The following is a 16558-nucleotide window of genomic DNA, read 5'->3' as shown; positions in this document are numbered from 1 at the left end:
GTCATGAAAACAGGAACAGAAGGGGGAAAGGCAGAGTTGGTGCATTATTTCTGTTACAGCAGAAGCTCACAGTTGAGTTTTGGGTGCAAGGAAGCGATGGTGCTCCCTGAGCCATGTGGGAGAGGGCTGGCGCCCCAACCAAGGAGACAAAACAATGGGTGGGACAAAATATACGTAATTATTTCCTCCTTTACTGCCAGGAAACCGATTATAGCCACAGTTGTCATTAGAATAGTGTCTTGCAGATTTGATGAATGTGTTTGCTGTACCTGCAGATGAATTTTCGTAAGCAATGTTATCTTCTTCGAGCATTTCTGGAATGTGTCTGCTGAAAAGATAGCATTAAATTTGTATTGTCAGCAAAAAAGAAAAGGTAATTAGGCATATCAGCAGTTTTCATTGGTGGAGAAGTTGATGTGTTGAAGTGTGATGGGTTTTACAGAGCATGCCCAATGCTGGGGGATCTTTTACTGTCATCAGTGTAGGCCACTTCAAAATGTCTGCTGTGAAGCTGGGGTGACACATGTCTTTATTTCTGCGTGTGATTTCTGCCTGCTTGGGCTATTTAAGGTTCTAGGGCAATTAAGAACTAAGTGCAGTTAAAAATGGTTTGAAGTAACTTCTAGCTTATTCTACATCTAAACTACTTCGTTAGTTCCAGAACTCATGCTAAAATAAAATAGCGAAAAAGTATTTATAATCTTTGGGGTATTTTTTCCTTTTTGGAAGTTAAGGTCTTGGTGTATAAATCATTGGTATCACTTTCAACATGAAAAGTAAAGGACTTTGTAATAGGCACGTTTTCTGCCATGCACCTTGGATTTCTTTCTTAGACTTAGCAGTACAGGCTATGAGTTTGGAAGAGCTCTGCCAGGTGGGTTCTCACCACCCTCCAGTGTTTAGGTCCTGTGTTCCACAGGGCTCAGCCCTCGCATCCTTACCATGTTCTCCTGGTCTTTTTGAGGCTTTTTCACTTTTCACACCCCAGTTCCTTCCAAGAGGTTGGCTAGGGCCTGGGTTACGACTGTCCAATGTCCCTTTCATTTTGAAGAGGTCACCTCTCACTTGAATTCCTGTTGTTCCCTGTCTGGGAGGTGTGTGACACCCTGCAGCAAGCTTTGTGTTCTCCGAGTCACAAGTTTCACCTATCCTTGGGTTGGGCTTCCCCTTGTTGTTACAAGTATAATTTTAACCTGACACATCACAATTTTTTTGAATAGCTGTCCATGTGTGACAAGGAGACAATATCTCTGCAGCTTCGACTGCTGAAAGGCCATCCTGTACATGCATTGCACAAGGCATACCTAATTTCTGCTTTATATTGATAGCTTCAGGGCAAAGATTTTTCTTTTGCATGCAGTTTGTTGGCTTTTTCATTTACTGATCCCATTTACTGAAGAATATAGTCTGAGGAAATTAGGTTTAAAATCATTCATATACTGAGGGAATTTTGTACAGATGCTGATTGGGTGGGTGGGAACAGGCTATTCTGCTAAATCTGTAAATTTTATTAAATAAGTTTCCAATAAAATTGGATGTACAAGGAAATGATTTATTGTTGTCCAACAGTAAACAGAAGAAGCCCTTGACTCCAGACTGTACAATGCAATTTTTGGAGGACTTTTAAATCACGCTCGTATTTTGATTGAAGAATTAATGATTCTGGATTCTTCCTTAGTGTATCTTGGATCATGTTTTCTTTTCTCTGTAATTTTTTTTCCCAGACTGCTGCGGGAACAGTGGATCAGAGCCAAATACGAACGAAAAGAGTTCATTCACAGCGAGAAGCAGGAACCTTATTCTGCAGGTAGCGAAAGACACTTTTGGCAGATAAGTTTTTTGATGTCCAACACCTTCCATTTTTTTTCATCTCTCTCTGTTTGTATGTTCTTTATATTGATTATTGCTCATATGTCACTAAGTAGGAGGAGAAAGTGTGGCCTTTTGGGAAAGGCCCCTCCTGGCATTCCCTGTATTTGACTGGGAACACTGGGAATTTTAATAACTGATGGAAATAAATCAGTTATCAAGAGTCTTTCTGTTGACTTGCATGGGCTGTTCACCAACAGCAAGTCAGATAAAGTACCAGTGAGTTCGTTTCTGGTGGCAGGAGGCACGAAGCTGCATTGAAATGGAGATAAGGGTGTTTGTCTCATCAAGGTGACTTTTGCTGTGGAAAGATTATTAGCGTGGTTTGGTTAACGGTAGATAAGTGTGCCAGGTCCCGCACTCTTCCCAAATCTCTGTTAACTGTCTTTCCACAACCCTTCAAGCGTTGTCAGTGGGACCTGGTCTCCCTGTGGTATAATAAATGCCCGGTGTTTTGCAATTGCAAAGACCCAGTACGTGTGACAGAGCTCGTTTCAGCACTCCTGACGCGATGGGCAGAGTGACGGTGGCCTTGCAAACGGGTGGTTTAGTGGAGCAGTGGATGGGATGATTTTCTTGCAGAAGGGCAGGATCTGAAGAGGAGACACAGGGCTCAACCGTGTTTGTTGTGTTGCTGTGCCAGCACGAGGACTGGCATGAAAGTGCATGAAATTAGCTGGGTATTTCTTTGCTATAAGTAAGTGGCATTTAATTTATTCAGCATATTAAGTAGTTGACACCAGCTATGTGCTTGGATGACTCTGGGATAATTTTATTAGCAAAGACCATGTTACAGATGAAAGGTTAAAATATTATTTTCATGCTGCTTTTCAAGACTAATAATAAGCAGGTAGCTCCAGCAGTTTGCTGTTACTAAAACCACAATTAAAATCTTATCTCATGTATTCTCAATTTATGTTTAGAGCATTTCTGCTCTGCTGTTTTGTATATATGAAGCATGCATGTAGGGTGTGTGTGGTATCCATATTCATATATAGTACATTATGCACATTTTTATTGCAGATTTTCAAAGCGGTTTGCTGGAGTTGGACATGTTCTATTAACAGTAAATAGTTTGATTTCTTAGATAACTTTGGAATATATCTGCCAGCCTGTGTATAACGTTCACCCAGGAATAATGTTTCCAGTTTATACCGTGCGACTTCTAGATATAAAAGCTCGGATTCAACTCGGTACTTCAGGCAAATGCATAATTTTAAGCACATGATTAGTCCTTTCGACTCCAAGAAGAGTGTGTACCTGGTTAAAGTGAAGTAGGTGCTTCAGTGCTGTGTGGGAAGAAGGGCAGCATGTTCTGAGCTCTCTGAAAAATATTATAAGAACAGTTCAAACGGGAGTTTATTTTAGCAACGTATTTTGTAGGTGTTCTTCAGTACTGTGGCTGTATAATATTTAGCTGCATGGTGAAGCGATAGGGTTTTCTCCCCTCTCTTTGAAGTTCAAAAGCCATTAAAAGCAGAATAGAAGAGAACGGGGTAAGCCATTTTAAATGAACAGTGCTCTTGGGAGGAGGAGGGGAAGGGAAGGCAGGCTGGTGGGCATCTTGTAGGCTGTATATGAGTGCTTTTAGGTTGTATATTGTCTTCGAGAATTGTACCATTTGAGCCGTGCAAATGGCCTGTGCAACTGGGACACCATTTGTTGATTCTTCTCAACAGTAAATTCAAAGGGGAGCTTTGGCCAGGTGGTTCCTCCTTAGGATGGTGTTACAGAAAAACAAAGCCGGGAACACACACCAGATTTGCAGTGCCAACTTTTCGCTTCTGCTGAACCATAACAGCCCCTAGGTGTGGTTGCACGCCCGTACTTCACCCTGTGCCAAACGGTGCTCCTTCTTCTGGACTGCAGGATGTAACTTGGTTGATGACGCTGTTTTCAGGTCTTGGGCTGTTACACCTGGAGCTGGTTGTTTCCCAGCTTGTGGCTTGAGAAGGGAGCCCAGGGAAAATCCCGTGTCCTGTAGGAAAGCAGCATGCTGGAGATCATAGAATCATTTAGGTTGGAAAAGACCTTTAAGATCATCGAGTCCAACTGTTAACATTACCAAGTCCACCACTAAGCCATGTCCCTAACAGAGATGTTCCTCTGTGTGTTGGGACAGTTCTTGTATCGCTTGGGTGAAATGGGGTGTTTCACCATTGTGTCATATGCGGTGCTGGACCACCAGTTTGCCCAGCTGGTGTAAACCAGTGCCGTCAAAACTGGTCTGGACTGCTCTGTCCGTGAGCCCTGCAGGACAGGCTGGAGCTCGGTGCTTGCAGAAGAAGCTCAGCCACACCATGCGTCCTGGCTCTGCCCTTCTTGCCGCTTGCAGGGGTCGATACAGCTTCGTGGCCACACCAGCGGCTTGGAGGATGCACCCCGCATGGGGTGGACCTCCCGTGCCCGATTATGCTGGACTCAGCGCGGCTGGGAACCGCAGAGGATCTGGGCCGTTGCTTTCCACTAACAACCTCCTGAACTGCCTGCGAATGCACCGAGGTGGGACCCACACAAGGACGCCTTCCTGCCCACCCCGCATCCAGTTTGTGTCTCACTTGAATGTATGCATATCGCTTTTTCTTTCTAATGCTGGCTTAGACCATTTTTTCTCACCATTCTGAATTCCCTGGAGGGGTGTTAGATTACCAGTTTCTAAGCATGAAACATTTAGTTGCTAATAGAGACATAGGTATCCATTTTCTCATGTTTGTTGGAAGATTTAATTCCATTTTCCAATTCCAGGGGCAATTTTGCATTCTGATATTTATTCAATAATTGCATAAAAAATGAGAAAATGCTATCTTTGAATAGTTTTGAGCAACATCTTTTTCCAGGCAGCCTGACGAAACCCTGGTCAGAAATTCAATGTCTTTCAGAATATCCTTTGGGGAGAGACTGTCTGGAGCCTGTAGATGCTGAGCAGAAGCTATCACGGCCAAACTGACAGACTTAGGAGAAATGAATCTCAGGACAGGAGTGTCAGATGTGCAGGTCAGAGCTGAGAGAGTCACGCAGGGAAGCCTGGCTGGAGGATGTGGCGAACTCTTCAGCTGCTGGTGAAGAGTATAAAGAAGAGGTGGTGTGGGATGCGAAGGCAACAGCTGCCCCAAAAGGGCTTGCATAGCCCCCAAACTGATGGGAAACGTCTGCCTCGTGAGATACAGAGCGATGTGAGGTAGCAGAACCAGAATTGGGAAACAAAGACACTTGGCGCATGCAGAAATCCCCAGCGTGGGCAACGCTGAGCGTTGAAACCAGCTCTTGAGTCTCACCCTGGAGAGGAGCCGTGGCTGTAGATCCATGGGTCTTGGCTCAGTGCCCCCATCAGATGTCCCCTCTCAGGGATGTGCTGTTATACATGTAGTCACAGCCTCTTACCCTCGGTAGAAGATTGCAGTGGAAATTCCTCTAAGGGAATTTTTAGAGGGTTTTTTGCTCCCCCCAGGAAACCTTGGAGCACAAGCCCATGCGCTATTCAGAGCTTTCAGCTTCTCTGCCCCCAGTTAGTTTTTCAAACTCTGATGGCTTCACTCCTCTGAAAGAGCCTTCGTTAATGAGTATATTAGTGCCATTGATTTTAGTGTGAGGAGTTGGTTTGAGTTCAGGTAGTGCAGGGAGATTAGTAAAGCAGTGATTAAATGTTTTGGTGATCCACTATTGATTCTTAGATACACCCTTTTATACATTTGAGCTCTTAATTCAGCTGCAGTATGAGAGCTAAATAATTTGTTCGCCCTAGCCAGACTTTATGAAGCAAAACATTATTTACACCCCAGCAATCCCAATTAACGCCGTGGTCCTCATCCCTTCCGCTAGCGATACGTTTGTTGCACAACAGCACAGAATAATACCGGTTTTAAGACCCTCACATTAACATGTTTCAGGTTGGCTTTATCCCTTCTGATAAATGAACTGGCTAAGTTACTGTCAGTCTCCAGCTAATTATCCCTTTTAACAGAGTTTAATGGGGCATGGGTGCTGAATTCTCCTAGAAATGGAGGATGGTGGTAATTGCCATCGAAGTCCGGATCTGGATCTCAAGGTAATTGAAAGGTTTGATAATTTTTAAAAATATGTTGATCAATTTTAAAAAGCTTGGACATTTTGCCCCGCTGCTGATAGGCAGCAGTAACAGCAGTGCTTCCTAAAAGTCCTGCTGAAGATTAATTCATTCGGGTGCTTTTGATTCCTCTTAATCAAATGGATATATGTTAACCAAGGCAGACGTGAAGGAAGCAAAGGGGAACAGTGTTTGCAGGGCTGGAGCACTGTAATACTATGAACTGGTCAAGGTCCAGCTGCTCTAATGCATCTCAGGCCACAGACGAGAACGGGACGTGCACGTGGCCAAGAGAGAGCAAAAGGGAGTTGTTTGCTCCCGTGAACTTGGCTTTGGCTCCTGATGGACCCATCTCGTTACTGCCAGGACGCCAGGAGGAATCGGTGCCCTGTGACAAGCTGAAGCCCAGTCTGGGAGGAGTTGTGGGCAGGGATAAAACATCTTCAGGTCTTTGCTTTAACATTAGCAAATGAAGTGGGAGAGCTCTTAACACCAGCGTTTAATCTCTTAATGCTTGTCAGGAAAAATGGCTTAACTTCACTGTTGGGACCGTGAAAGCATCTGTCCATGGGATGGACGTGGCTGGTGCAGTTGGAGAGGGCTGATGGGTATCTCCAGCGACAGACAGAGATTCTGGGCTGTGCAAAAGCAGTTGCCACCCTTTCCTTGAAGGTGTTGCCTGAGATAGTTCAGCAATGATTTATATGCTCTTAAACCAGGTGTAGGCGCTTTGCAGCGCAATATGCTTTCCAGCGAGGCACGGGGTAAACTGGGCACAAACAGCAGCATCACCAAGTGCAGCTTTCTGCCACTTTGCTGCGAATGCTGCCTTCTTGTGTTTCCCATAAATAGGCCAGTAAATCCTATTGCTGTTAATTTATCAGATGGTGGAAGAGCAGTCAGGAACGGGAGAAAATTCACGGTAGGGTACAGCTGATAAAAAGTGCTGCTACCGGCTCTGCATGCTGGTACGATTCCCTTGCAGTAGGACTGGGAAACAGCGGTTTTCCCTCGCTCATGGCAGATGCTGTTGCTTATCTTTCACGTTGAGACGTTTGGTTCCCAAGGGCATTCAGGATGGGAGTGCATCATTTGCAAGGGAGAAGGGTGATAAATGCCAACAAGCATCACTGCTTTCATTCTTTAGTTATAGGAGGTTGGAGCTCCTCGGCTGATGTAAATTGTCATAGGTCCCATAAAAATGGTGGAGGAATTCAGATTTACACCAGCTGAAGATTTAAACCCTGTCCTTTGGGGAGGAAGTTGGAGGAGTCTTTGGTTGGTTGATTGGTAGTTATATAGCTGGGTGGGATGTTGGACTGTTGGACTGCAGGGTAAGATAATATGGTGTTACTGCAACCTTAGATGGCCTGAGAACTCCCACTGGAGCAACTGAGAAAGCTAGAAGGTATAGGCAAGATTTTGGGCATATTAGCAAAGTCAAAGATGATTGGGGCTTTAGCCTCTGTTGGCTTGTATTCCTGTATTTATAGCACTATGGTTCTAGATCTTATTGTCATTATTCAGGTGAGCTCTAGGTTTACCCGGGTAGTTACAAATGGTAGCGTTTGTCTGAAGGTGCCTATTTGCTTGTACTTTCTTCTGTCAACACCCTAGAGATTACTTGGCTTATGTGTTATTTTGTATTTGTCTGCAAATATGATGGCAAAATAAATTACGAGACATGAAAGAATACCCTAAAATAGTAAAATCTGTTAATACGCACTTTCCATTCCATGTGGCTCTTGCATAATTTGGGCAGCAGTCTGAATTAATTTTCCCCTGCACTTGCACAGTTGGAAAGAGCTCTGACTGCAAAACACTAGAGAAAATGCATGGGACATAAATACGTTCTTTCTCAGTGTGAGAAAAATACCCTTATTAGTTTAGTCTGACCTGCAGTGATGTAATGCAATTTATTTTGGGCCTGATCAGACAAAGTGGTGAGCAGCGTTGCAGTTAAAACCTAATTATTTTAACTGACAGACCTCATCCTCTGCTGTCTCTTACCCCATTTCAGCCAGCTAGTGGGGAGCTACGAGTGTCAGAGTGACACTGGCTCTGCCGTGGGGGTTTTTTGGGGTTTTTTTGGTTTTTTTTCACAATCTCAGAAGCAAAGCTCCTCTCTCCCACTGTGCACGCTGCTGAATTACGGGGCTGAGCAGCACCTGGAGAGCAAACCAGTGCTAAGAGCAACCTAAAAGGGCACGGGTTTTATTGCACATCAGACAGCCCGTGGCACTGGGGGGAGTCTGCTAGCTAACCAGAGCAAAGAAATAAAGCATCGGCTTGAGGGCTTCTGGTGTCATTTGCTAAGCCCTTAATGCATATGGTTTTTAAGGAGATGCTCATGCAGAAGGGAGTGTGAAGCCATATGTGAACCGTCCCCTTTGCTTTGCAAGCACATGCAGTAAAAACTGATGGTGGATGTTGCACAGGGGAGAGGAGATTTGGTTGCATGGTGTTGGTGGGATGATGGGTGGCTGGGGGCAGGCGGTGTCTTCTGAGCTGTGGTTGTTCGCGAAAAGAGAGGGTGAGAGCCCAGAGGGAAGGAAGGAGATGGGAGACCACAGGGTCACAGCTGCTCAGAACTGCAGCGAAGGGGAGGTGATCAGGAATTTCCCTGCAAAATGCTTTTTGTCCTTTTTTGTCAGAAATTTTTGCAGGAAATGGCCAACTTCAGTGAATTCACAACTTCAAATTGCAATTAGAGAATTAACAGACTTATTATTTGCCCACTTTTCATTTGTGCATAGAAAAAAAGTGCATAGAAAATTTCAGAAGGTCAAATTGCTGACACAAGAAGTGTCCAGTCTAATGGTTTTATCTTTGAATTGTGATATGTTGAGAATTTCTGAGAGGTTGACTTATTTCTGTTACCTTCTTTAATGTCTCAGAAATAACACCCCCTCTTCTCTGGCCAGTAGCACTCCCTCCTCCCAGTTGTTAGCAGAGCACAGCCTGGGGGGGTCTGGGGAGAGGAGAGGGGCTTTGCAGGGGACAAGGGTTGCGTCCCACAGAGCTGGGACAAACGGTTCAGTTCGTTTGTGCTACAGCCTGCTCTGATGGGATGTGGTGCCAAGGACGGGTTGTCCCCATCAGCCAGGATCAGAGGAGGTGAGAGCCCATCCCAACCCCACAAAGACGTGCTGGTGCTGTGAGGTTAGGAGGGTTGGTCTTGGGAAAGACTGGAAGCACATCTCCCATCGCAGTTCTTGGGGATGGTGGCGCTCTGCCTTAGGAAGAGTAGGACTTTCACACGATAGATTTGGCATTACAGCTGTTCAAAGAGTCCGTGGAGCGATCGCCAGTTAAATGCTGTGCTTTGGGGCTAGCAGAGCCTGCTGTGAGTTTGGTGTGGGGCTGCATCCCCTGACCCTGCGAGAGGAGGGGGGTCCTTGCTGGGCCCGCAGGCTCAGGAGATCAGGGCATCTTCTGTGCAGTCAGCAAGATTTTTATGCTGCAAACCACTGGGGATAAAGGAGTGAAAGAGAGCATGCTCCTCAAAGGAGAGGCGTTTTCTCCAGCATCCTCTCACGTACACATGCTTACCTGTGCCAATAAATCACTGCTTTGCAATCCAGCCTTCTTGGGCTTGGCTGCAGCTCCCTTGCAGGGAAGGACGGTTGAAGTGAAAGAGAAATTGATGCTGGTGAAAAGGCTTAAAGAAAGAGCCATCTGCAAAGTCTCAGTTCAGGGCACTGTAGTGGTATCAAGGTCGTGGCAGCAGGTTGTTCCCGGATTTGGGCTTCCACGAGAGGTGCAAGAGAGGCAAGGGTGGGGTGTTTTTTTTCCTGCCCTATTTCTGCCTTGGCTGGTGTGAATCTGCATTGCTCCATCGGTGCTTGTGCTGGTTTATGCTGTCTGAAAGTCTTGATGTGGGAGACTGCTCCGTCCCGTTGGACCTGCTCCGTGGTCAGAGCATCACGCTGTGGGTAGGGAGATGCCCTTCCTCACGCAAGCCCTGGCGACGTTCTGATCGTACTGTGGGAGCAACTCGATATGGGCGATACAAAGCTGTTGTGTGAAACCATCTCCTTGCAAGGGGGGAGAAGTGCCATAGGTGCTTCCTGTAGCATACTTTAACTGCTGACGAGAGAAGCACGTTAAGTAAAACAGTCGAATCGAAACTGTTCTTGCAAAGGCATTATCAGCTAAATCAAGAGCTGCTTTTAGCACTGGGGAAGATTTGAGCCAGCTAATGTGTGCGGTCAGGGTGGTAGCCAGCTGCCATCTCCGCTTCTCTCGTGCAGACCAGTGTGAAGATTATTTCATCATTGTTTTTTCCCCAAATGCAGCCCGCATCTTTGGCTGATGTTCCTGTTTATATTTCCACCAACTCCAGGGGAGGTCTCCTGGCTTTTCCCAGGCGAAGATCTGCGGGTGGTCGAGGTGATGCTGTGCTAAGCACTGTACAAATGCAGAGCAGGATGGCAGTACAGTTGAGTGTAAGGTAAGAGCAGGCAGTTGCTGGCCCATCAGAGAAGCAGCAGCAGCACCCTGCTACAGGGGTGGTTCTGCAAAAAGCAGGGATGAGGCTGATTTTTTTAAGCGTGTAAATTATCCTATTGCTTTATAAGCAAGAAAGAGTGGAGTGTTTAGCGACTACGGGGAGCTACATCTGGCTGAAATGGTCCAAGATGCTGAGAAGCTGGAGGGAGAGATGGATGGACAGCGGTCATGTAAGCTTTGGTTCCTTAGGAAATGGAGCTCACGAGAGCAATAAGAGAAACTATGCGGTAAAAGCAACCATTTCTAGGCTTATCAGCAACAACTTGCCGGGCTTTGGCCAGGCGCTGGGTGTGCTGTAGGAGAGGTGCGCTCACCCCTCGGTAGCGGAGCCTTGCGAGACACAGGGTGCACTGGTGTGTGCAGGAGCATCCTGCTGCCTTTTGGGGCACGGGGGGTGGTTTGGCTGGTTTGGTGTGTGTCTGAAATAATCTACCATCATTGCCATGCTGCGCCTGAACACCGGCACAGCTGCCGGTGCGAGGGTGGGCGTACCTGGCCACGGTGCAGAGCAATCCACCACCTCTCTTATATGGCCTGACAAGGTATATAAATACTTTAGCATTTATTTTTTTTTTCCCTTTCACCTTGCCTCCCTTCCCCCAGTCCCCTACATGCTTACAACATCTCCTCGTGATAAAAATAGCCTTTGGTGTCAACGCGGGGCTGAGCAGAGCCGCCGTCGCTCTGCCTGCCCTTTGTTGGAGGGGCTGCGGCACAAACCCGGGGGCAGCTCCCGCGAATGTTTGATCCCAGAGCAGATCTGCTGACTAATGTGACTGGCTTTGCAATAGCAGCTCGGAGCGCTTCGTAATTGGGCCATAAGCACTTTGTTAAGAAAAATCGGTTTATAATTTCCACTACCTGTTTGGTCTTTTGAGCAGTGGAGAAATCTTTGCAATGGTTTGTATTAATGCACCCAAAACCTAGTAATGGCCGTGGAGGCATTTCTGGTGACAGCAGTGAGATTTAAAATGTTACTCTCTAAACATTAAGTTACATTAGACTCTGAATACCAGAATAAAAGTTTTAGATCCACATAATGCTGCAAAATTACAGGTTGCCTTTAAAGCCCAGCCTGCATTATGTGTCTGTAAAGTGAATAGTACCATACAAATAAAGAGTTTATTTTCCCCTCGTTCTGTTTTTTTGCTGGCACATTTCCCATAATGCCAGTGACTTGCCTCTTGATTTACACCATATATAGCAATTTAGAAAAAGCCTAATTATAACTGGCTCTTCTGACATTCTTTGAGTTGAACTTCTGAAAACACTGGCTACATCTGTAATCTCGATCGCAGGAGTTTCTTTGAGTGTAAATCTCTATTGAACCTCAATGCACATGTGGCTGATGGGCAAACAGAGCTGTCAAAAGCTTTAGCAGGCCTCAATCTTAGTCTGTAGAAAGGAATTTTCAATATAAAGAAATCAGTTAATTTATTTCTACTTATTAGCCTCAAAGAGGAGTTGCTGCTTCGCTCTGACTGCTTTATAATGTCACTGTTATCTGATGCTAGCTGTAAAATGGATTAAATCCTCTTCTGATGCTTGAAAGGCTCAAGTATTAGAGCTGGGCTTTGAGAGAAGCCCCAGCATTTTCTGCTGCTGTCCCTCTTTGATGGGAAGTGCTTGTTTTCGTGATGCAGGGCTGCAGTGTGCATCGAGAAGATGCGGCTGTCACGAGATCTGTGGAGCATCCCTCACTGTGAGGTGCTTTTTGGTACTGCCATCTTAGCCCCTCTCTCCCATCCCTCTAAGCAGATCCCTCATAGACCTAGAGATGGAAATAAAAAAATAATAGTAGTGCTGCTAAAAAGCAGGAAAAATCAGGGTAGCCCAGTATTTTGTTGTAAATTCATGTAGACTTTTGCGAAGCAGAGATTTGGACATAAACGAGGAGATGTTTTGTGGTAGGAAGTCATGACACCAGTTCCCTGCAGTGTGTGCTGGTGCTTGGTGTGCATGCGAGGATTGCATCACTGGTGCCTTCTGTTAAATCGCAGTTTCCAGTAAATTCCCAGCAGCCGGTTCCGGTGTTTGGCTGAACCGAAGCACCAGGTTCGACTCTTACTGGATTTCAGCAAATTTGTGTTACAGTTCTCCACGCTCGATCCTGCCCTTGTCTGTAAGATCTTCGCTGCTCGGTCCCAAAGCCTGGCTGCATTTTTACTCTCCCCAGCTGAAACCACAAATGATTCCTCTGCTTGGCACTGATACCCCCTTGCAGTTTGTGCTTGCGCCCTGGGAGAGCTGGAGATGAGAAGATGGAGGCGATCTCAGCAGGTGGCTGGATTTGTGTCTGGATGAGGAGCCCAGGGATGCTGCACCTCTTTGGTATGGACCTTCGCCCTGTCTCAGTGTCCCAGAGTATAACGTGACCTCTGCCGATGCATCTCTCGTGGTCGTTGGAGCAGTAGGGAGCGTGGCGGGGAGGTTGCGGGAGAGCAGGCTCAACGGCAGCTAAGTGGCAGCCCTCTCCAAAAAGGATGCAAACCTCATCGCTGTTTGCACGTCAAGGGAGCATAAGAGCGTTTTTGCATTTTTTTTTTGCGTAAGAGCTTTCTGAGCAGTTTGCATCCAGTGCCGTACAGCTGCACTGAAAAAGCAGCCCCGGTCCGGAAAGGTTACAATCAAAGAGCATTTAGCAGAGAGGTGGGTATGTGCGTGTCCGGATGGAAACTGCAAACCCCGCAGTTCTCCCAGCCTAGCACGAAGGTTACTGGAGGCTGATGTGCTGTTGTCAGGAGGGAGTTAAAGCACGAGCATCCCTCCAGCGAGCAACCTTGCCTGGCACAGAAACCTCCTTCTCATGCTGCCGGAGCCACAGAGAGGGCTTCTGTTCTCCGGGCACTGACATCAGCTGCTGGCCAGGACGTGAGTCACTCTGGGAGCCAGGCTCGGCGGGCGCTGGTCCCCGGGCGCTGCCTCCCCGCACCCCCGAGTGGGCTCTCCTGTGGCTGGAGAGAGCTGTTGGACATCTCACTTGGAATGGAGACGGTGCTTCTGCAAAGCACATGTGCTCCTGGGCTAAAACGCTGCTCGGCGTGCCTTGTTTGGTGGGTCCGAGCCCCCGCGGCTCGGTCGGTGCCGGCGCGGCCGCCTGGCGCGCGTTGGGTGCGATGCCCCAGCGGGTGGGCGTGAAGTCTGGTGTCTGCACCCACGCGCCGATGCTTGTGCTGTGGATTTGGGGAGCGGAAAAGGGGGACTAAAGGCTGGGGTTCTTCCCCCCGCTGAATTTTTGTCTAGATTAAGTTGAAAGGCTCTGGAAAAAATTGAAATGGAGGAAGGAGGAAACCCTACAGAAAAGTACATTCAGTTGAAGCAGGCAGGACGCTGTTTGTTGATACTCGGTCTCCTTTTTATGTCTTCCCAGTATGATCCTGCATTTAACAACATTACACAACTCCCTGTCAGGACTTGCTCCAAGAAACCTTTCCCCGTCCTGTCCTTGGACGTTTGAGGGAAACATAGTCATTGCTTTAAAACAAATGACTACTTCTTCCTCGGTGTGCCCTGACACAGCTCCCACGGGGAGCAGACAGGAGGGTGATGCTGTGCAGGCCACCTCTCCGGCTCTCTGCAGCCTCGTCCGGAGCAGAGTAAAAAAACTCCTGCAACAGCCTGTCTCCAGGGTGACTAAATATTGAGCCAAACTGCCTTAGAAGGAAAGGGATCCGTTTGGAAAAAATCCACTCAAGAAGCCAGCAGCAGATATAATCCCCAGGGATGGACTAACAACATCCACTGCAGCATCAGCCGGGAGTCCAGGCAAGGCGGTGGAGAGAACGGGTCCTCCCGGAGAGCTGCCGGTGGTGGGTCCTTTAAACGTCAAACGTGGACCTTACCGCAGTAAAGACAAGGTGCATCAAAGAGCTGTTCAACAAACTAAACTAGGGAGGAGGATGCAAGGGGAGATCACAGGGTGTTTGTCGTCTTATTGTTTTTTTCTCCTGCAAGGGGAGCAGGCCTGTGACAGGGACCCACACGTGGCAGCGTTCCCGTGCCAGGATGCGCTGATGTTTCGGCAGGACAGGCATCATATGACCAGGAACCGGAGCAGCCTTTCAGTGCCTTCCAGTAGCGTTTGGAAGTGCTGAGTGAGACTCAGTGCAGCCCCTCCGAAAGAGTAACGCCGCCTCCTGAGGCTCCATTAAAATCAAAGGAAGATGCCGCACCATTTCCCAGCCTTGCTAAGGAGACACCATACAAAGTCACCACCAGAAGGCAAAGGAAAAGGCTCCAAATGCAAAAGCTTTTCTTTTAAAGATAACTTTGGTGCATTTTTTTTATTTTTTTTATTACCTCTCTGGGCTGTGGCAAGAGGCCAGCGACTGCTGTTACACTCTCCAGGAAATTCATGAACATTGCAGTGGCGACGTGATGGGGTGGTGATGGATCTTACAGATAGCTGCTGGAGGAAGAAAAACATCTGGCAAAGAGAAATACGCTGATGTCTTCAGCTCCCCTAAAGCAGAAAAGCATTTAGGCAGCCAAAAATCACGAGCAAGGACCTGTGGGTCTGAGCTGGAGTGGTGGAGGAGGAGGAGCAGTCGGCCGAGCAAGGTGTTGGCAGCCGGCTCCGGGGAGGGGGTAGCACCACCGCAAGCTAAAGCTGGATGTTCACAGCTAGTTTAGGATCCAGCTGTAATTTTAACAGCTGGTTCTGTCAAGCTGCCTTCAGCGTAGCTCTGATCCAAGCTTCTATAATTAGCCAAAGAGCAGCAGCTCTCATGTGAAAATTAAAGCAGCAGCGATGCTCGTTGCAGGGAAAGCAGAGTGGCACAGGAGTGAGCCTTACCGAAAGGGAAAAGGGCTGGCCCATGAAATTTTAAATAGTTGGGGTCTGGTCTTTTTTTTTCCCCTCCATCTAAGCACTTTGTGCAAAATGTTTGGTTAGGTTTTTTCCCCTCAGAAAAGCACACCTAAGGCATGTTGTTTCATTTTGCATCACCCTTAACAGAAACATTTACATTTGTCAACTCAAATCAAAAACGTTTCATTTGTGGTCAATCTGAGGTCAGTTCTATTTGCTGAACTCATACAGTTTCTCGTGGGTGAGATGGTCTGAGACCCTCCTGCCCCTGGATTCCCTTGGCAGCTGAATGCGCTGCCTGTGTTTTGGGCTGTGCTCTGGATGTTCCCTGGAGATGCCTTGGGCTGTTGGTGTCCCCAGGACAGCCAGTCCACCCTGTGAGTATAGGCTGTAAGAGCAATAAGTGTGTGAAACACCCCAATTATAATTAGCGTGAGTCACTCCTGTCCTTGAGCTCTCCCTGTTTGAGGTCGAACAACTTGTATTTTGATATTGCTCAGGCTGCCTGTTCCCGTAACCTTGGGTTTTTACAGGCAAAAAATGGATCTGTACTAATTGGAGAGAGCTAAAGAGAAGTATCAGGCTGGTTCTCCATGTTTTTGATAACAAACATTTAAGGAAAGAATAGGGGAACCATCCCTTTCTATTTCTGATGGTTTATGAAGGTAGTTCTTGGTGTCCTGGATCTCCCGGTGTTTCTCGATGTTTTTATGGTGTGCACGTTCGTGTTCCCTGTGTAGTGACACAGCACCAAAAGGCTGGTGCATCTTTCTTCTGCTAATGAGAAAGGAAAGACTAGGAAGCAATACAATAATAAAGTACAGGGAAAAGGCTGATTCCGTGGCAACTTGTCCTAGCTTAATTAAATTTCTATTAAAGAAAAATCCATTTTACGTTGGAGACCTGCGCAGGGCCAGGCAGTTTCTGTCTCTCACCAGATAAAGAACATTCTTCCAGAGTGAGGTCATGTCTTTTTCTGGAGTTTGCCAAAGATGTAGTTGAGCCTTAGATCAACCTCCACTGAGAAGCGTGAGCATTTGCTGATGCTTCTTTCTGACCGAGACCAGCCTGTCTCCATCTGCATTTTCCCCCTATAGTGAGCTCGCCCGAGTTTTCACCTTGAAATCTCCAATGCAGCAGAGAAGTCTGCAGCAGCAGAGTTGTCCACACCCCACCTCTTGGATGCTTACGGTGAAATCAGGCTGGGAGGTGCCTCCCCAGCTCGCTAAATAGGACTGGTTTTAAAAATATTGCTGCAGTTGAGGTGCAGACGCAGCAGCTACCTCGATGAGCCAGGTCCATTT

At 47.0% G+C, this 16558-nt stretch overlaps 1 protein-coding gene across 1 annotated transcript in view; it reads left to right on the top strand.

Annotated features, from left to right (window-relative positions):
- The window catches only part of ADAP1 (ArfGAP with dual PH domains 1), a 61875-nt gene that overhangs the window by 22172 nt on the left and 23145 nt on the right, over positions 1 to 16558 (top strand). Inside the window, exon 4 of the mRNA XM_010570264.1 lies at positions 1725 to 1807. Coding sequence (XP_010568566.1) covers positions 1725 to 1807 — 83 coding nt within the window. The remainder of the gene's footprint in view (positions 1 to 1724; positions 1808 to 16558) is intronic.

Source organism: Haliaeetus leucocephalus, unplaced genomic scaffold (assembly GCF_000737465.1).
Source record: "Haliaeetus leucocephalus isolate CR32 unplaced genomic scaffold, Haliaeetus_leucocephalus-4.0 Scaffold295, whole genome shotgun sequence".
In the NCBI taxonomy this organism is placed as follows: domain Eukaryota; kingdom Metazoa; phylum Chordata; class Aves; order Accipitriformes; family Accipitridae; genus Haliaeetus; species Haliaeetus leucocephalus.
This window is presented reverse-complemented; position numbering and strand designations above follow the sequence as displayed.